A 21,934-nucleotide genomic window follows, 5' to 3' on the forward strand; every position below is an offset into this window, starting at 1 on the left:
GTAAACAGGATACCCGTTGTTTTGACAACACACACATTCCTAATAATTTTCTTTTGCAATACTTGTAGTCTTGTGACATTTATTGGATTTCCCCAGAAGAGTTTGGCATAACGAATAACTGATTCAAAGTAGCAGTGATAGACTATCTTTCTGATGTTCAGGTTTGCGGTACCTGCCGAAATATACGTTGCAAGTGCTAAGCTGTTTAGTTTATTTTCTAAGCTGCCAGTGTGTACATGTTTAGCTTCTGTGATAACTTGATCCTTGCAGTTTACCATATGTCACTCCGTTCTAATGATATACCTTCAAATTGCATTATTTTTGCTTTAGCTACATCTAGTTTCAGTCCAGTTTGATGAGACCAAGCTTCAAGTTTTTGTAGAGTAGTTTTGACACTTCTGGAATTATTTCAGGTACCTCATTTTTAATTAGAAATGGTGTTCATTCAGTTTTATTTGCTGATGATATGTCAGTAGCAAGCAGAGGTCATTTTATGCAGAAAGGAACAAATAATGGCCCCAATATCAAATATAGTGGGACTCATTGGGAAATTGTTGTGCAGTTTGAGGAGCAAGTTCTTGAATAGAAGTTACACTTACTCTGTGCGTCCTGTCTGTCACTTAAGAGATGACCCATTGTAAAGCAATGTCTCTGATTCCATATGCCAATAATTTGTGGAAATTTGAGGAGTGGCTCAGTGAATCAATTTTTAAGTCAGATCATCAGATATTCCTGTGTGAATAAACTTGTTGTCACTTACAATGCTTTTTCCCCCCCATTGGAATCCAAACTGAGTTTTAAAAATTAGGTCATTTACACTAAGAATTTTTTGGAAAACATCCCTGCTCAAAAAGTCGGGTCACAATAACTGACAGCAGTTATTAAATGTTATTACACACACTCTTGATTATGGAAGATGGTGTGTCATCCCACCCAGATGGGATTTTTGTTTTTTAAAACCAAATTCATTTTCCACATGCCTTTGGGGGATTTTTTTTTAAACTTTCAAAAGATGTGTTCTGATTATTTTCCAAGCTTACGAAATTTGTCATGTCTTGATAGGCTACCAAATCTACATCCGATCTTACTACATTTAAAGAGAATTCATTGAAAGAACTTGACATCTTAACAGGGTTTATTATAATGTAATTTTGAAATTTAATTTTGAAGATCTCTTGACTTCACTCCTAATTCTGATTCAACAACTGAACACATTATTTTAGTTTTATTTCTCTGTTATAGGATAAATGTATTATTTGCCATTCTTTTTTAGCTGTCATTACAAATTTCCTGAATGCAGCTTCATAGAGTTTGACATACATAAGAAAATCGGGATTTCTGTTTCACTGTAATTTGTTGTGTAGTTCACTCTTTCTGCCACTAGAAATTTTTATTCCTGGTGTAATTGATTTAAGTTTACTGCTTATTTTCTTTTGGCAAGATTTAGGAGGAAAAGATTCATTAAATATGTCTTAACACAATTTAAGGATTTGTCTAGTTTATGGTGTTTGAACTGCAGTGGTCTGCAGGCTAAGTTAAAATACTTAGTTTATCACAGAATAAAGCCATATTTCTTTTGCTGAAATTCTTGTTTATTATACTTCTGGAGACTTCAATTTATCTGCCTTTTGGAGCTCAAGACAGAGTTTAATGATCTGAATACCTCATTCTAAGCGGTACTGGTACTTATTTGAATTTTCAAATTGGTAGTTTGTAATAATGTTACCAGTACAAATCACTGCTCTTCTGTTTCCTCTAATATCTAAAGGAAAGTTTCAATTTAAAGCCAGATTTCTGATTAGGTTGTGAAATTTTGTTGATTCAATGGTTTCAGCTAACCTATGTATGTTGAAGTCTGCTACAGTCACATCTTTTTTCTTACTGATGTTTTTCTAAAAGACAGTGGAATTTAGCTAAGTTATAGCGCATCCAGGAATTCTGTAAATTGCTAGAACCACTGTATTCAGACACTCTTAACTGTTTGAGCAACTATCAAACACGTTCTCTTCATGTAAACAACTAACATTATCTCTTTCCGTATAACCTACTGATGAGTCAGCAAGAATGCAGGAAGCTTCAGGAGATTTGTTTCTCTTACAAAAACTGTTAGCTAGCTTAAAACAATTAATTCTTTTTAAAATGTGTTTAATTTTGTGTTAACCAGTGTTCATTTGGGTAGATTATTTTGATATTTACACATTCTGAAAGCAGAGTTTTAAGTTGTTGTTGTTATTTCATGTGCATCCTCTCTTTCATAACCATGCTTTTTATTTTCAGTTTGTACCTTTGCTTTGTCCCCCCCCCCCCCTCCCCACCAGAATGTGTAAGTTTCCCTTGTTTTTTAGGATTTTACACAACTCTATGAACATTTTACTTAAGTTCTTAAAGCTATTAATGTATAGTTCATCTTTCCCCAGACATTAATGATGTTAAAACTTGTTTGGCCAATGAATACAGTCCCAGGCCTGTTGCTCTGTTCCCCAATGCCGCTATTTATTCTACTGATGTAAGTATCACTTACCGATCTTATATGAATAATAGCACTGATCATCAACCTTGATATCGTGTACCCAGTTTTTGATGGCTAATCAGATTCCTTGTGTGAATTTGTTCCCACTTCGATTAAAACATGTTTTTAATTGGTGGTACTTGCAGTTTTGTTCACATTTTTGACTGGATTAATTTTTGCACTCAACATGTTTTTAAAATGTTTGTTTAGCTGATGGGACTGAATTTTAGATCCAACATTGATCTTATAATTTGGTACAGTAACACTTTATTATTATTATTATTATTATATGTAGAATCACGTTTTAAAAGGAAATTCTTTTGTCAACTCCAGTATTGCACCTGAACATTGTCCTTTTGATTGTAGGTAGCCCATTTATGTTTATCATTTACTGTTCCATTGAAGGAGTTCTCTGTAATGTTATTCATTGTATTACGTGTGAGCGAATTTTTGCCACTTTGCTCAGTAATTGGTTGTTTCCCACATACGCAGGATTTTCTTTCACTAACTTGTTTGACATTTACTTCTTTTAGTGTCAAATTTGTTGTCAGAGTTTGTGTCACTTTGAAGTAGTTTAATAATTTCTTCTTTTGAGTTCACTGTACTTAGAGTACAACCATTTCAATAAGCAAACAGTAGGGAGCATTGTCTTTTATCAGTTGTTGTAAATTTACTTTTGCACACTTTTCATGCAACCAGTAATTTCACTGGACACACAATATACCTTTCACGGCATATTTTGAACATTCTCTACACAATGAACTATTTAATTTAACCTATTTTGAGGTCTGAGATGCAGCATTGCAATACTTTGTTGGGACCATCATCATAAATGAAACCATTAAGTCATTGTAAATTATACAGTTTTTTGTTATTTAGTGACTTCCAGATGTATGATACTTTGAAGCTTGCTGTGTTGCTTTAATCAAAGTTTTATTTGTAGTCTTTCATTGGAAAAGCCGTTATTTGTTCAGAGTTGTATGTATTCTACTCTGACAGGCATTAGTGACACAGTTACAATCTTTTTTCGTCATTGGGTACTTCAGTCACGCAGCACTGTGTTCCCCAGTTCAGATGCACTTACTTTGTTGAAAACATTTTTAAGTGTCAGGAAGATAGTCTTGCACTTATTGTACTTTTACATTGCTTATTTAATTAAAATGTGTTAGGTCCCTACTACCTTCTCATTGTAAGTGTAATTCTATGATCTATATTAGTGGTGGTGGTTGTTGGTGTTGTTGTTGTTGTTCTTGTTCTTGTTGTCGTCATTGTCTTCAGTCCAAAGACAAGGTTTGATGCAGCTCTCTATGCTACTCTATCCTGTGCAAGCCTCATCGTCTCCAAGTGACTACTGCAATGTACATCCTTCTGACTCTGCTTATTGTATTCGTCTCTTGGTATCCCTCTAAGATTTTTACCCCTCCCCCACTTCCTTCCAGTACTAAACCGGTGATCTCCTGATGCCTCAGAATGCGTCCTACTGACCGATCCCTTCTTCTAGTCAGATTGTGCCACAAATTTCTCTTCTCCCCATTTCCATTCAGTACCACCTCATTAGTTACATGATCTACCCATCTGATCTTAATCAGATGGGTAGAGCTATACTTGACGTTCACAAATTTCTCTCCTTCAGAAACACTTTTCTTGCCATTGCCAGTCTACATTTTATATCCTCTTTACTTTGACCATCATCAGTCATTTTGCTCCCCAAATACCGTAACTCATTAACTGCTCTAAGTGTCTCATGTCCTAATCTAATTCCTTCAGCATCACCTGATTTAACTTGACTACATTCCATTATTCTCATTTTGCTTTTGTTGATGTTCATTTATAGATGTGCATATTACAGATATTACAAAACAGTAAAAATACACAACTGTTACATTTTGGATATTAATATAAAATATAGAAAAACTGAAAGGTACAATAGGCAATGAAGCAAAGTTGCTTAACTAAAGGCTTTATAATTAGAAAATGACAAAAGCACAGGTACTGTTTGGTGGTAAGTTCTAATGTACACGGGATTCACAAAGTTTGCCAAGGATTTTTGAGATAGTGAAATTTTCTAATTGGTTAAATTAATAAACTAATGGGTGATTTCCATAAAGGTATCCATTTTTGGAAATAGAAGAATTAGGGCTACAAAGTTATAAATTGGATTTAAGAAATAACTACATGTCATGATTGGAACATTCTGGAAAATAAAAATGTTGAATATAAATAACTTCTGAAATATTAAGATTTAGGAAGGAAAAAGTAAAATGCTCCCTTTTAAAGGGGAGAATGGGGACTTCTCAAATAAGCTCTGTCAATATAGAAACAAACAGTTTTTTGTGGAGTGGAATTTCAGTGAGCTCATAGTTTACAGCTGTATAAATTATAAATATTTCTGTAAATAAAATGTTCCTTATGAACTGTTTATATCATTTTCATCAGGTGACTGTAAATTATACTGTGAATTAACAAAATTTATTGAAATTCTGCATGAATAAGAATTTGGTAATTTCATGTACACACTGTTTTTTGTTCAGTGGCAAATAAAAACAGCTGACATCATCAATCCTCTTTTGTGTATTACTCTTATTCAGGTTTATCTCCCCCCCCCCCCCTCCCCCCTTGATTAGTAATGAAAAGAGGTCATAAAAAATCAGAGTTGTATAAGAACGAGTAGGGTAATCCCACCTTACACAGTTACACAGTGTGTTTCAGAGCTGCAGCTCCATTCTCAAGGGATGCAGTGACATTTCCTAGGCATTACATCTTCTTCAGTTTATAACCTAGCAGTAAATGAGTGATGTAAGTCTTAGTGTTATGCATTGAAACATCTTGGATGAGATAAATGAAACAAAGTATAATTCTTTTGGAAACATGGTGTTCATCTTCTGCATTGATAACAAAAATTTATATTTCTGCTTACTCACAAATGTGACATGCTATAGCTGATTAATGATAATGTCAGTGGAATATTTTTTGTGAACACTTTACTGCTCAGCAGTAGATATTATCATCTCATTCTGCTTATAATCAGATGTCTGTTTTGTTAATTTACACTGTATCGATTTCTACAATTTTAAAATTGTGCAGATATGTTCTGCTTTCTGCTCAATCAGCGCTCCCTTTCTTTTCTTCTGAAAATTTGGGCTTTTACAGCAAACTGTTGCATCTCTCAGCAAAGAGGTTTTTTGCAATTGCTTAATGCGCTTGCAGTAAGTGGTATTGCGCAAAAATTTTTGAACTGGACTGTGGCTGTGTTTTGTCACTTTTCCAAGCTAGTTCCTGATTGTACTAAGGTTTAAGTGTTTTTGTGTGGTAATGTTACCCAGACTGTTCATTCTGGTAGCACATAATAAAAGTAAACTGATGTTAATAGTAAATCAATAGTAACATAATTTTTCTTTTCTTTTTCAGGAAGATGATGAAGGAATAGATATGGGCAGCTGTGCAAATCACCATGAAAATGAGAAAAATCGGAGACACGCTCATGAGAAAGGACCTTATGTGTATGAATTGTTTTCTATTATGATACACTCAGGAAGTGCATCGGGAGGCCATTACTATGCTTACATCAAAGACTTTAAGAAAAATGAATGGTTCTGTTTCAATGATCAGATTGTGACTAGGGTATGTGAAGTCTGTCAAATGTAGTGTTTTAGAAATAGGGTGCTCTTCTTATTCTTATGGTGGTTTTATTCTGTTTCTAGATAACTCAGGATGACATCACTAAAACATATGGTGGTGGACCATCAAGGGGATACTATTCAGGTGCATACAGTTCAAGCACAAATGCATATATGCTCATGTACCGTCAGATTGACAAACAAAGGAATTCTGAGGCAATGACAGTTGAACAATTTCCACCCCACATACAGGTATTAGTGTGATGAAACTTCGTAGTAAATCAAAATTGAGTTATTTCATAGTATATAGATATATTTGTGATTTTATTCTGTTCAGTTACATATAACATTATGGGAATCCACAAAAACGTCCATGGGAGGTGGTGGTATCATGCTATAAAAACTAAATTTCATTGGAGGGACGACATCATGAAATTGTTGGATTTGTTTTTTGTATTGATATAAGAATGACGAGTTTAAGTGATAGACGTTTCAGTTTATCATGCAGGAAATACCATATATTCTGTTAAAAAGTAGCTAGAAATCTAAAACAGTGCACTCAGTTTTAGAGTGCAGATTTTGTTCCTTTAGGAGTTATTGTCCCTCTGATGTTTTTGGAACCCTCTGCTGTACTGTGCAAAAAAGAAAGACAGGGGAAAAAATCTCGTTCTTTTGTGTCATGCCACTCTACATTTATTTCATTCTATGACATACTGTACATTATTCCCTTCTATGACATACTGTTGTACATTATGGCCATCTTTGCCATAATGTTGTACAACATTCTTCGGCATAATGCTGTACAAGGCAATACTGTATTTACTCGAATCTAAGCCGCACCTGAAAAATTAGACTCGAAATAAAGGAAAAAAAAAATTTCCCGAATCTAAGCCGCACCTGAAATTTGAGACTCGAAATTCAAGGGGAGAGAAAAGTTTTAGGCCACACCTCCATATCGAAACAAAGTTGGTCCATTGTAATATGAGACACAATTTAGGTCGAATGAATGACGATACAGCTACAGTAGTTTGGTTCAAGTCGTAAGCTTAGCAGTTAAGCTTTACCAGGTAGCCATTGCTATGCATCAGGCGATCACTTAAGTCAGTATTTATACGGGTACCCTTCCTTTTTCACGTGCTTTGTCTGGTTTGAATCGATTGCTTATTTTGCTTTGATCTGATAAGTGCCGTTTTCTTTGTTATAGGTGTTTGCGTCACTCTTAAGCTGAAAATGCATTACTGTACTGTGTCATGCACTGTTTGTCGCATTCTGATAGTGCGTGTTTACGGCCTGACGCCGCTCGCGGCATGGCTTGCTTTTGTGCGCACTACCGCCGCTTACAATTAAAAAAAAAGAGAGGAATCGTCTCGTTAGCGAAACAATGGCAAGAGACTGCTATTTGTTGTTACTTACACTGCTGCTTTCTTTGATAATGATCAACAAGAACCAAATAATAGACTGCGTATGATAGAACATGTTCTGAACGAGAGTTAGGCGAAAATTTTTCTCCGTTTGAAAATCTTTGCGGCCGCTTCTTTAGTACATCAAATTCTGCACAGAAATTAGTCATCTTAGATTTAAAAATCTAGTCAGTTGCCCTGTTTCATTTCTGACTGTATTGCTATTAGGCATAAAAATAACACGAATATAAACATGACACGATATGTATATTCTTCCGCGTTTGCTGTTGTCTCTCTCTAGTTTCGTAGTCTATTAGGCAGACAGGATTTAAATGAGGTAGCAGCAAACACGAGAGAATACATGGCAAAATGTTTATATTCGTATTATTCTTATGGTGAAGAGAATAGTGCATGTGATTCACATTTCATCAGGTTCCTATTAGCAATCATCTCTTCTCACAGGTAGGAAAAAATTCAGAACATAGAGTTGGCCATATTGACAAACATCCCAAACAGTCTTGCCAGTCGTATTTTCGTAGTACATTGAAATTCTGCTACATTCGAAGATGAACAATACGGAATTTGTATTCACTTCGTTGGATAATGTATGAAAATGGTCGAAACTCGGGACGGAGAAAAAAAGCTCGTCTTCCACCTTTTCTTAAAATTTATTTGTTGACGCAGAGGTTTTGGCGCCAGTATTTATCTTTGTGTCTACAAAGCATGCCTATGTAGCGCTACATATATTCGACGGCAGAAGTTAGTTGTGGCGGCACCTACTAACATTTTTCAGAACTTCCGCTTGCTTTGCACTCGATTCTAAGCCGCAGGCGGGTTTTTGGATTACAAAAGCTGGAAAAAAGTGCGGCTTAGATTCGAGTAAATACGGTAGTCTTCTTTGGCATAGTGTTGTACAGTATTCCCTTCTTTGACATAGTGTTGTACATTATTTCATTCTTTGGCATACCATTGTTAAGTTGGCTGTGAAGTGTATCCCCACAAAATCATACTATGGATGTCTCTCCTTGTGCGCCACCCACCCCCTCCTACCTCCTTCACCAGCCACCTTCCCACAGAACAGACCTTCTTTGCAGCAGCACTAGGGGAGGGATGGTTGCAAACCAATTGTGCCGACCTCCTTTTACTCCACAAGAGGTCTCCAGTACTCATTTGATAGCAGGTGGAGAGCACCTGGGGCCATCATGGAGGGACTACAGTGAGGGAAAAATCCCGGTCCCTATAGGAGATTGAATGTGGGACCTCCAGGGCTGGAGTCTAGTGCTGTGGCTGCTAGATGATGACGATCCTGAGCTGGAGTAATAAATAACATTATTGCACATGTGAGAGGCCAGCAAGAAAAGTGAGGGGTTCAGTTCATTCAGAATAGGAAAATCAAGTAGAGACCGTTTGCAAATATAAAAGATAAGCAGCTGATTTTTAAACTTCAGACTTGTGAGCATAGAATCTGTGTTAACACTGATATACCGATGTGATCCGCCAAATATATAAACTGATTTTGTTGCCAGAACAGGTAGGCAGTTTTGGCAAATATCACTAAGAATTTGGATTTGTAATTCTTTTCTAGAACAACTGAGGAGAATTCCTCTTGAAATTAAACTTTACATATACATTTTCAGTGCCGTTAAGATACTTCTGTGTATGCTCATGAAGAACATTGAAATCTATGAGATCAGATTAGTAATGCAGTTACTGTGATATTATTTGTCTATCGTGACAGTGAAAAATTTGCTGACAGTTGGTATTTTAATCCAGATGTCCTGTTTATTGCAAACATGTGGCTTAACCAACTCAGAAAGAAGAAAACTTCAGTGATATTGAAGGTGTACACTGTTTTAGTTATCTGCTCTTGTGACCTAATTGCTGTGAGAGGCAGCTTGCAATAAACAAATCTGGGTTATATTTCAAGCTTGGTGTAAGTGTTCAGTTTTCACAGTAGATGAAAGGCAATGTAATAGTCGCATTACAGATATTTAAAGGTGTTTAAACAGTATGCGAGAGGAATGGGGCATGGACTTAAATTTGGTCTAAAATATATACCTCTAAACTTACCATATTTGACTTGGCACATCTTTTTAGGGTAACACTTAACACTTACACACCTGTACCAACAATAAAACCTACGTCCAGGTGGATTCCACCACGTTACATTCTCCCTCTTGAGGGGGAGGGGGGGGGGGGGAATACGTAGTAGAGAACACGTTTTCTTTTGGAACAATGGCATTAAAATTAATAACTTAACTCTGTTTCATTAATAATTTATTATGACGAAGGGGATAGTTTATTCTCAGTTGGGCTGTTCATAGGCAATAAAAAAATGCTAGACTGGAGAACCTTTTAATAATTCCTGTGCCTCACATGTGGTACAAAATGCATTAGATACACCCAGATGTCCTATGATCTGTATGAATTTGGTGAATTTAGCTTTCTGTTTAAGGTGTCAGTTAATTTGTCTGTCCTCCAGTACTGTACACTCCTTGTAGGCATCAGGTGCCACCTTTGGGTATGACAGAAAAGGGCGTGTTGCAGAGTGAAGATATTGGCTTCACCATCTGGAGCCAGGGATGTGAAGAAGAAAAGGACCCTCAAAATGCCAAACTAGAAACGAATGTTGAAGTAAAACTGAATTCCACCTCAGAGACATCAATTTAATTTTAGGTGTATTATGTTTGCTTGCGATTCATTTGCTCCTTCGGTTCCCTGTTCTTAGAAATAATGTTGGTGCCATCAGCAACACCTAGTTAACCGAACCAGGAGGTCTGATAAGGCATCAACAAAAACAAAAACCACTTAGGTGACCTAACCAGTGTGTTAAAATATATTTATCATTACAAAGAAAGAAATTGCAGCTTTGAAATAGAACAGTTCTTTTACATCCAGAAGCATAGTGAAGGCAGGGACAGCAGTTAGTATGGGTATTGAGGGTAATTGTACCCATAAAAGAATTTGAGTGGGTAATATATTAAACAGAGGCAATATATGAAACACAGAGTATCTTAATGGCACAGATGTGCCAACTGCAGCTACAGTGATGTATTTATGTCTTAGTGAGAGTTCTTCCTTACTTTAGGGTGCTACTAACCTTACATACCTGGTGTAGCTGCTGCCACAAATTTGGAAACGCTGCAGTGTCAAATGGGGTTGCAGCGTACTGAAGTGATGAGATTGTTGCTAATCATCATGAGAGATACAGCAGCTGTCCTGATCTGGACAGCAGCTTCACCACTGTTGTCCCAGTGTACGAACACATGCATTTATGAAAATAAATTGTAGAGGTAACTAATATAGAAAAAAGGAACAAGGAGAGTGAATTCATTTTTCATCAGATACTGTTTGTCTTTACCCCAACTAGTCGATTTTCCACTGTGCTTGTACCATTAGAATGCCAGTAAACATCTCTTTTTTTCTTTTCTTTGATAATCTATTGTGGTACTACTGAGCGAAATTTTATGTAAGGGAGTCAGTAGTATTATAAGAAAATTGGAGCTGCTAGAATGGACGGAATAGTGCTGTATCTCAGGTTTCCCTTTCGTTGTAGAAAGTCTCATTGTAGAAATACTTACAATGGAAGTGGATAGATTTGTGGTGAGAAACAAAAGGAAAATCGTGTCGAGTGTAGATGGAGGAGTTAGGCAGAATAATACTGAAGAGACTCCCACACCATCTTTGAGAACAGTGTGCTACGGCATCTTTGATGATGAATGTGTTGAGGTAGCTCACACTGAAAGTTGTAAGTGTTCTACAAAATCACTTGAGATGTCAGATTTCCTAAATTTCGAATAATTGTGAGTAGTGTAAATGTTGTTATCAAAAAATGGAAACTCCAGGTAAGAATATCAACAATGTAGGAAAAGACAGATTGCTACTTACTGTAAAGAAGACCCGTCAAGTTCCAGGCAGGCACAATTAAGACACTTAAATAAAGCTTTTGACCACAGCTTTCACCAGTAAAAGAGACATACCATTCACACACACACACGTGCGCGCAAGCAAGCACAGCTCATGCGCACATGACTGCCAACTCTAGCATCATGGGCCTGAATGCAACTAGATAGTACAAGAGCATTTCACAAATGCTGTACAATAAAGGTATTGTGTATCCTGGAAGTCTGTGCTGTAAAAATTCTGGATGTCGTAGTTGGTGGTCATGTGTGCGTGAGGTGTGCTTGCTTGTGAGTGTGAATGGTAAGTGTGTCTCTTTTAATGACGAAGACTGTGCCTGAAAGCTTTATGTAAGTGTCTTTTAATTGTGCTTGTCTGCAACATAATGTGTTTTTTATGGTAAGTAGCAATCTGTCTTTTCCTACTTTGTTGTAAATGTTCTTATTTACACAAAGTTAAGAACTACACAATAAATACAGATGTACAAAATTTTATACTCCAAAACATGTAGTTTAAATTTCTGTAGTTTACAGAAAGCATTACTTTTAAGGAGCAGTTCGTTATTTTTGACAAATGTGACTTTGAAATTATGAAATATAAATATAAAGTGCAAAGTAACAAAGAGCTATCACATTTTCCATATTGCTTGTATTTGTTTTTTGTACAATTTCAAAATACATTCTGATTTTTAGAGGAAATTTCAAAGAATTCTTCAGTACCTTCCGGTTTTAAAAATTGTATGTAGCATAATCTGTGGCTCAACGAAGATAATGAATTACATGGTCAAATTTGTACTGATGTGTGTGTGAAGGAAAAATTAATAGTAACTTTCGACAGGCAGGCCAGGGAGTTACAAAAAAAAAAAAAAAAAAAAAAAAAAAAAAAAAAAAAAAAAAAAAAAAAAAAAAAGTGGGGTATTGATGGATTTTTTTCAACCTGGAAATGTGGAGCAGAACAGATAAGGGTTCATGCCAGAAACAATTTTCATATTAATTTCACCAAAGTATTACATGTGTACACAAACGCACACGCACACGTGTGTGTGCTCGCACGCCTACACACACACACACACACACACACACACACACACACACACACACACAGGGTGTACATAAAGTCCGGGAACACTTTCACTTATTTATTACACAAGAACTAAACATTGTACAGATGTCATACATACTGCATTTTGAAGAGAAACTCTGAAAGTTTTTTTTTTTACAAACATTCAATATGCGAACCATGAGTGACCTGGCCGACGTCATTACGGTAATCAAATTCTTGCCATACCCGTCCCTGCATGGCATCATTGACTGTAGCAGTCGCTTCCTGTATTCTCTCCCGGAGCTCTGCTACATCACGTGGTAGAGGCGTTACATACACCAGATCTTTAATGTGTCCCCACAGAAAAAAGTCACACAGAGTGAGATGTGGTGATTGGGGAGGCAATTTCATGATCTCCAACACACAGAAAGTTCACTCTGCACCTGAAATCACCATGTTTGTGACTAGCACCGACTGTCTGCAAATTACCGAACTACGCTGCAGCAGTATGCATGAAAAAACTTTCAGGGTTTCTCTTCAAAATGACATATGTATGATATCTGTACAATGTTTGGTTCTCACAAAATAAATAATTGAAAGTGTTCCCAGACTTCATGTACACCCTGTGTGTGTGTGTGTGTGTGTGTGTGTGTGTGTGTGTGTGTGAGGAAAAAAAATCTTTGAAACTGGTAATGTCATTCAACCAATTTTGTCATTTCATCTACGTGATTAATGAGCTATTCATAATTGAGTGTGTGGCAGAGGGTTCATTGAACCACCTTCAACAATTTCTCTATCGTTACGCTCTCGAACAGTGTCTGGGGAAAAGTGATCACTTAAATCTTACTGTGAGAGTTCTGATTTCTCTTATGCTATTATGATGTACATTCCTCCCTATGTAGGTGGTCACCAACAAAATATTTTCACACTCTGAGGAATAAGATGGTATTTGAAATTTCATGAGAAGGTCTTGTGAAAAACACCCTCGTTCAAATATCTGCCACCCCAGTTCGTCCATCATACCCGTGGCACTCTCCCCCCCTATTCCGTCATAATACGAAACAAGCTGCCCTCCTTTGATCTTCTTCGGTGTTCTCTGTCAATCCTGTCTAATGTGGACCCCACACTGCACAGCAATACTCCAGTAGAAGGTGAACAAGTGTAGTGTAAGCAGCCCCTGTAGTAAACCTGTTACATTTTCTACATGTTCTACCAATACATCACAGTCTTTGGTTTGTTTTTTCCACGACATTATCTACATGATCATTCCAATTTAAGTTATTCATAATTGTTGAGTTTACAGCCTTTAGATTTTGTGAATAATCACGTAACTGCAATTTAGCAGATTCGTTTATGGATAACTTCACACTTTTCATGAGTTAGTCAATTGCCACTTTTTGCACCATACAGGTATCTTGTCTAAATCATTTTGCAATTAGTTTTGATTATATGAGGCCATTACTTGATTGTAAATGACAGCATCATCTGCAAACAGTCTTAAGAGGATTGCTCAGATTGTCTTCGAAATTATTTATGTAGATCAGGAACAACAGAGGGCCGTAACACTTCGTTGGGAATTCCAGATATTAATTTCAGTTTACTCTGTGACTTTCCATCAGTTGTTATGAACTGTGACCTGTCTGGCAGGAAATCATGAATCCAGTGACACAGCTGAGACAATATTCCATAGGCACGTAGTTTAATTAGAAGTCATGTATGAGGAATGGTATAAAAAGCCTTTCAGTTGAAACAAATGGTGGATAATTGAAATGTGTCATTGAAAATATTCCGCATATTAAAAGGCATTGGTGAGGGAGGGTCTTCCTATATGAGTATCCAACAATGATGAAAATTTCAACATTATGATGTTCTTAAAAGGTGTGAGCAGAAAAGTGGCAGAATTAAAATCTTGCTTACAAAGAGATAGTTACAAATGGCTTCACTTTGATAATTCAGATAAAGAAAATTCTCAAGATGATGGCAGCTGCAGGCTTGTCAGGAATTATGGGTGAGATAAAAACTTCTCAATGTTTTTCAATTTTATTGGATGAAACCTGTGACGTGTCCCAAACTGAACAAGTCTCAGTTTGTTTGTGATTTGGCCATGAATTACTATTTAATTGGATTTTATTCTATGACTAGAACTTCGACAGAAACATTATTTGATCTTGTCAAAGACATTTTAGTTCCGCACAAGTTAGCACTCTGAAAATTTAGTGACCAGTGTTATGACAGGGTGTTAAATGTTTTGGGAGAAATCTCTTAATCGAAGTCTTGGATAAACTAAGAAGAGAATAGAGCATTGTTTGTGCAGTCTAACACTCACAATCTTTACCTCGGCATTCAGGTTACAATCAAAAAATCTTTGCCACCAAGGAAATTTCTTGGAATAATTTAATAGAACATATAATAACTGTATGGGACTCAGTGAATTACTGTGCCCTTTCCAAACAGCTGCAGATTGAAGTTCAGAAAGAAGCTGAATAATATTTACATTCTCTCTCAGCCTATTGTACAACACAGTAGCTTACACACTCTAAGACAGGTGTGGGCAACATTTGCTGACCTGGGGGCCTGATTCACGTACTTCAATAAGGCCACAAGCCACCTCATCACATAACACAGGATGCGACAGCATCGCTTGGTGCGTAAAGTCAGATCTATAGCATCTGTGACGTTCATGTTTATGGGCTAAAACACCAATATGAATGGTGCTCCTTTCTCGACACGCCATGGCAACAAATTATGCCTCGGAACAAGCATTTTTGAGGCTACATTCATTTTACATTCACCCAGTCTTCAGATGTTTACATTTATTCACATGTCAACATTGTTTTACAATAACTGTCTTAAAAACTGCTGTTGCATAACTTCAAGCTTAGACTGGAAACATATTTCTCTTTTATCAATTTGTATCATTGGTCTGCTACATGAACTGCAAACCTGGGGCAACCCGAGCATTGGCGGAAATATCTGAAAATGCTTCCTAGGTAAAGTACAATGCTCTCTCTCCCACAGATTTCTTTCTCAGAATGCATTGAAATGAATTGTGCTCCACTGGTTGCCCACCTACCCTCTGACAAGAGTTATGCAAGTGGATCACAAATTGATATTTTTGCAAGTATTGGCAGAAAATGCAGAATTGTAAATGTTGGCAGCTAATGGATTAATGTGTAACTATAGTGCAGTTTCACCATGTAGCTGGCAAGGATAGTAAACAGGGGACTTGATGATACCAAAGCATAAAGTCTTTGTGAATTTCATTGTGTATTCTCATTTGGACAGTAATAAGCCTAGCAGACAGGTGCGTGAGCAGTGTACACAGATGTCAGCATTTGAGAGAGGATATGTAATTGGGCTCAAAGAAAATGGTTGGAATAATTGGTAAATCACTCAACATTTGAATAGGAGTGCTACCATTATTCGACAGTGTTGACAGGAATGAGTGAACCATGGCCAAATGCAGCATCATGAAGGAAGCAGTCGACCTAAAGAGATGACAGAAGGTAAGAACGGAGCAGTTGTCAGGGGGGCACTCAGTCCTGGATTCAGCCTTATCGTTGATGCTATGTGCAATTGGTGCTTCAGTGACCAAAAAAGTCATTAGTAGGTAGCTTACAGAAAGGGGATTCAGCTCATGGCACGCCTTGCGCTGGCTACCATTGACCTCTGTACACCAACAAGACTCTGTGCTGCGCTGTCTGGCATATTAAGCCTATAATCTCATTGATTGGAGTGGAGTTCTCTTGAGTGGTGAGTCCTGCTTTGGACTGAGCTCAGATGACTGTTGAAGGTGTGTCTGGAGATGCTGTGGACATTGGTGGATACCAGGCTGACAGTCGCCCACCATCTGGCCCTACCATCAGAACTGATGGTCTAGGGTGCTTTTGTTTTTTTCATAGCAGGACCTTTTTGGTTGTCATCTGGACCTCCTTGGTTGTCATCTGTTGCATCCTTCAGTACAGTAGTACATTGGCTATATTCTATGTTCAGTTGTGTTGCCCTTTGTGGCAAATTGTCCTAGGCTTACATTTCAGCAAGATAATGCCCATCTGCTCAGAGCAAGAGTTCCTTCTGCTTGTCTTCTTGCTTGCCAAACCCTACTTTGCCCAGCGAGGTCGCCAGATCTGCCCCAATTGAGAATGTTTGGAACAATATGGGCAGGACCCTCCAACCAGCTTGGGATTTTGACGATATAGCAATCAGTTGGACAGAATTTGGCACAATATCCCTCGAGGAGGCAAGCAACTCCTCTATCAATCAATGCTGAATTGAATAACTGCTTGTACAAGGGGCAGAAATGGACTAACACGTTATTGACTTGCCCAATTTGTGAAGCTCTTTGTTTCGAATAAATCATCAATTTTTTCTGAAATAGTAATGCCTGTATGTATATGAATAACACATTTACTGATTTCCATCCTATTCATATAATTCCTACATGGTACATGACTTTTATTTAAATGTATATATGGAGCAATCAAAAAGTTTCTGTTTGAGGGTATTGCTGCAGCATATAAGCAGCATAGCACGACTCTGCTCTGGGTATATAAGCACCATCTTGTAGACAAGGCATTAGTTTGACATTCATTTCTTTTTGATGTGTATGTGGTAACTGGAAATGTGAACTATGAAAATGTTATTACTAGATGTGTCCAAACAGGACCAACTTGCTGTATTTATTTTCTTGGCCGTCACTGGTAGACATCCGTTGGAGAATGAAGAATGTGTATGGGGCAGCATGTCTGTCAAAACCACCGTTGTGGAAAACTGTGACTAGGGGGAATGATGTTTCATGGTAAGCCATATCCTCATATTGCAAATGTCGTAATACAGAAGTTAGGCTAATTCAAGTGCGAGACATTTGAGCACCCACTCTATAGTCCTGATCTTTCCCCATGCAATTACCATGCCTTCAGTTTCTTAAAAAGGCATTGCAATGTTGATGATCGAATCAGGATATGCAGCAGACAGTTATGAGCTTCATCGCGCAGCAGGACATGGTGTTTTACCAAACAGGTATCTTGAAACTGGTGTGTCAGTAGGATGATTGCCTCACTGCTCACAGCGATTTTGCATGATTGGTATACCGATTCTGGGCTGTATAACCTTCAAACGGAGATGTTTTGATTGTACTTTATACAGGTTATCCATAATTAAAGGGTCAGTTTCAAATTGCCATTGAAAGAGAACCATTGCTCAGAATGATGTTAAATTTGGACGGCCTATTATTGGTGCAGGGTGAAACATCGTGGAAGAAACAGAAATGTAATGGAAAATTTTCTCAGTAGATAGTGTTGTAAGCATCTTAATGTAAATGAGGTTGGCAAAAAATTACAGATATAGCAATATGAGGACTGTGTTCTGAGTTGTAGATTACACCATCTGTACTGTTCAGTGTATACAAATGCAAAAAGTTTGATAGTCAACGGTCAGGGCACCATTAGTTAGGCGAGCCCACCCACCACACCAAGGTCATACCACATCGGATGATAAAAGCAAAGTGACATCAGTTAACAGTTGTCAAAAGATCGGCATGCTCTCCACTATTTTCCATGCAAGTTGAAATCGAGAAACGGCATGTTCCACAACAAACCGGAGTGCCTTTGAACACATCTTCCAGATAATCTCAGTCAGAAATCCGATGGATTAAGATAAGGTAATGTGGATGGCCAGACTGTAGGGAAATGGGGGCTGATAATTCTAGCATTTCCAAAATGCCTCTAGTAGTCACTTCACTGGCTGTGCAGTGTACGGAAGAGCACCATATTGCATAAAAATGATCCTGTCTACACACCCATGCTGTTGAAGGGTTGAAATGACCTTGGTTGCAAAAGACTCTCCTAGTGTTGACCAGTGATGGTACAGGTAACGGCCTACAGGATCTCTTCGAAAAAATATGGCCCTACAATAAACAATGCCGTCAACCCGCACCACACAGTCACCTTTGCAGAATGAAATGGTATCAATTAGTGTGCATGCTGATTTTCCATTGCACATATTCTGCTGTTGTGTGTATTGGCGTTCTTGGAGATGGAAATGGGTTTTGTCTGTCTACAGAATGTTGCATGGCCATTCATGTTCCCCTTCCATGTGAGTAGGAAATTCCAGAGTGAATGCTTGTTTTACTGGCAGGACAGCAGGAAGTAACTCTTGAATGTGGGAGATTCTGTACAGATAGCAGTGTAGGATGTTGCATAGGATTTTATGCACTGTTCTCATAGGCATGTTCAACGTTCGAGCTATTCCTGACGCACTGCATGTTGCACACCATTGCTCAATCCCTCCTGCAATGTTGTGGCCACATCTTTAACAGATGCCAGATAAACTGGTTTCCTCTCTCTGCCACATTGCACTTCAAATGAAAATGTCTTTCAGATTTTGTAATCATTTTCTCCCACCACTTAGCAGATGTTGATCCAATGCTTTTCTTCATACCCTTGAGTTTCCGGAACTTCTGCAGGGCTACTGGTGCACAGTCGCCATTCTTGTAAAAGAGCTTTATCAGCTTTATCAGCTTATCCTTCATGGAACAGTTATGTTGGATGTCTCACATGCCAATTGAGGAACAGCTGTGTGCCAAGTGTCTCTTGGCATGCATATTCTGATGCTTACTTTGTCATCTATTGGTCAATTTCCCCCTCCCCCGCCACTTCACCCTGCGTCAATAACATGCTGTTCAAATTTGATGTCATTTTGAGCAGTGGTTCTCTTTCTACAGCATTTGAAACTGGAACTTTATTTACAGATACCCTGTATTACAATTAGAATTTTATTGAATTGTAATTGATGTTTATATATATATATATATATATATATATATATATATATATATATATATATATATATATATATATATATATATATATATATATATATATATATATATATAATTTTATTTTGTAGATGGGTAGTATGAATAAAATTTCTGAGGGCTATAAGGGAAAATTATAAACAGGTCATGCTGTTTTTATAACACTATTCTATTGGTTAGGGAATTCATGGTATGGTATTGGTGAAAGCATCAGGTTCTATTGCTATTTTAATTTAAGAGTGCGTATTGATGTTTTTCATCGAGTAGAAATTTTAAACACAGAATTGCAGAAGTCTGATTTACAGGTCATCGATGTGTATAAGAAAATAGAAGTACTTACTGTTTAAGTGTGCTTGTAATTTAACTCACATAAAAGTGTTCCAGCAGTTGCTCATCTGCACCTCAAAGTACCTAAACGTTTGTGACTGTGCAAAACTCCAAAAGTATTGATCAATGGATTAACGAAAACTTCAGATTTAAAATGCCACAGGAATTTGTCAGAAATAGAAAAATTACTCTGGGACACCTGACAGACATTGATCAAATTGTTAACTCTTATAAAAACGATTTTGAGACATGTTTTTGCAGCTTTTTAAGAGAAAAAATGAGCAAGCGATAGACTTTAGGGAAGTTGTGGAGTTTGTGCGTGTTGTTAACTTGCTTCTTATGATTCCTGATCGATTTGTGACTTCTTCATGAGATCAGACTTGTTGGTCAGCCAGGCCATGCGCCATTGATCTAAACAGGTGGTAGTCAGAGGGAGCAATGTCTGGAGAATACAGCGGGTGGGGTAGGACTTCCCATTTTAACGTTTCCAAGTATGTTTTGACCTCTTTTGCAATGTGGGGTTGAACGTTGTCGTGCTGCAAATCACTTCGTGCCTCTCGCTGTATTGTGGCCATTTGTCTTTTAATGCTCTACTCAAACACATTAATTGCATTTGATAATGAGCTCCTGTGATTGTTTCACTTGGTTTTAACATCTCATAGTACACGATGCTGTGCTGGTCCCACCAAATGCAGAGCATGATCTTGGAGCCATGATTATTCAGTTTGGCCATCGATATGGAAGCATGGCTGGGATATCCCCATGATTTTTTTGTGTTTAGGGTTATCATAATGAACCCATTTTTTGTCCCCAGTCACAATGTGATGCAGAAATCCCTTCCGTTTTTGCCTCTGAAGCAACTGTTCAGAAATGCACAAATGCCGTTCAATGTCTCTTGGTTTCAGCTCACATGGACCAAAGTTCCTTCTTTCTGAATCATGCCCATAGGCTAGAGACATTTTGAAATGGCTTGCTGTGTCACTCCCGCTAATCGTGCCATTTCTGAGTCTTCACTCAGCAATATCTCCAATTCTGTATCTTCGCGAAAACATTCTCTCACCCACCAGTCTGCCAGTCTACGATGTTAAAATCACCATTCTTGAAGCGTTAAAACCACTCAAGACATGTCCTTTCACTACCATATGTACTTGAGAGCATTTGGTGAGCCTCAGCCGCTGTTTTCATCATATTTAAACAAAACATTAACACTTTCCGCAAATGACAAAAATTAGGCTCCTAAACTGACATTTTCAATCAAGAACAACTTTATGATGCAGATACAAATGGACTATGTTTGAAGGAGGTTATGTTGACCGAGGTCCAAGTTAACTGCCTGATGTCTGCTACCTGTTTCTTTCGACCGCTACGTACTGTTGTCGCCACCTATCGGCAAACTGTGGAAGCAAAATTGTACGCTTTGTAGTTAAATGTACTTTAAAAATAATTTTTAATTTTATGTAGTTTTTATCTCAAAATGATCTCCTGTTTATGAATTTTTCTTCTATTTGCAATTTCTAGAAGGGAGGGGTGGAGGGGAGGGTGACACTTCTTGGGCTACAACCAACTGAGACTAAAATTGAACTGCTGGGACTGACTGAAGATATCAACCGAGTCACAAAAATCTTGAATATGCTGTCCAGGCGAATACAGCTGTTTGAGACAGTGACATTACAACAAGTCATCAATCTCCAGAATACAAAGGAACTATGGGAGATCACATTACAATGGAATTCGATCACTACTTTAATTTAAATGATATGGTCATCTTCATGGATGAGATACCAAAAATTCAGCTTGAACTGGTGTAATGAAATCGTGTAACATAATGAAACCAATCAGCAGTAGACTTGGGGAATCCGCTGTATTTACCTTCATCTTAGCTTATTTACACTTTCTGGTCAGATCGTGATTGGATTTATGTTGGAATGGAAAGTCGTATGTCATAAACTCCATCCAGTGTTTCAAATTATACATGTTTGGACCGACGTCTGTGGATGCAAAGACCAACAGATAGATGATAAATGTAGATGGTCCTTATAGCGTTAATTGACACGACGTGTATCTTTTCAAACTAGATAAGTGTGAATTGTTAAAGCATGTTATGGTCAAATGCCTTGTCTTATTTAGATAAGATAATGGAAGCTGACTGTAGTTATTTCAGGGAAGATGGACTGATAAATATGAGATATGATTGGAAAGTTCTAAGAATGGATCTACTACTGCTTACTTGTTTGTCAAGCAGGTACATGGAGGGTGGGGAGCGAGTCATTACCTTGTCAGTGAATGCCCTCTGACAGGAAACTGAGATTTACGAACTATTACAAAC

At 37.6% G+C, this 21,934-nt stretch overlaps 1 protein-coding gene across 4 annotated transcripts in view; it reads left to right on the forward strand.

The window, feature by feature from the left end:
* The window catches only part of LOC126188300 (ubiquitin carboxyl-terminal hydrolase 47), a 157,766-nt gene that overhangs the window by 54,912 nt on the left and 80,920 nt on the right, over positions 1–21,934 (forward strand). For all 4 annotated transcript variants that reach the window (XM_049929890.1, XM_049929893.1, XM_049929892.1 and 1 more), the window contains 2 exons: positions 5,918–6,130; positions 6,211–6,378. In XM_049929890.1, coding sequence (XP_049785847.1) covers positions 5,918–6,130; positions 6,211–6,378 — 381 coding nt within the window. The remainder of the gene's footprint in view (positions 1–5,917; positions 6,131–6,210; positions 6,379–21,934) is intronic.

The sequence above is a fragment of the Schistocerca cancellata genome, chromosome 5 (assembly GCF_023864275.1).
Source record: "Schistocerca cancellata isolate TAMUIC-IGC-003103 chromosome 5, iqSchCanc2.1, whole genome shotgun sequence".
In the NCBI taxonomy this organism is placed as follows: Eukaryota; Metazoa; Arthropoda; class Insecta; order Orthoptera; family Acrididae; genus Schistocerca; species Schistocerca cancellata.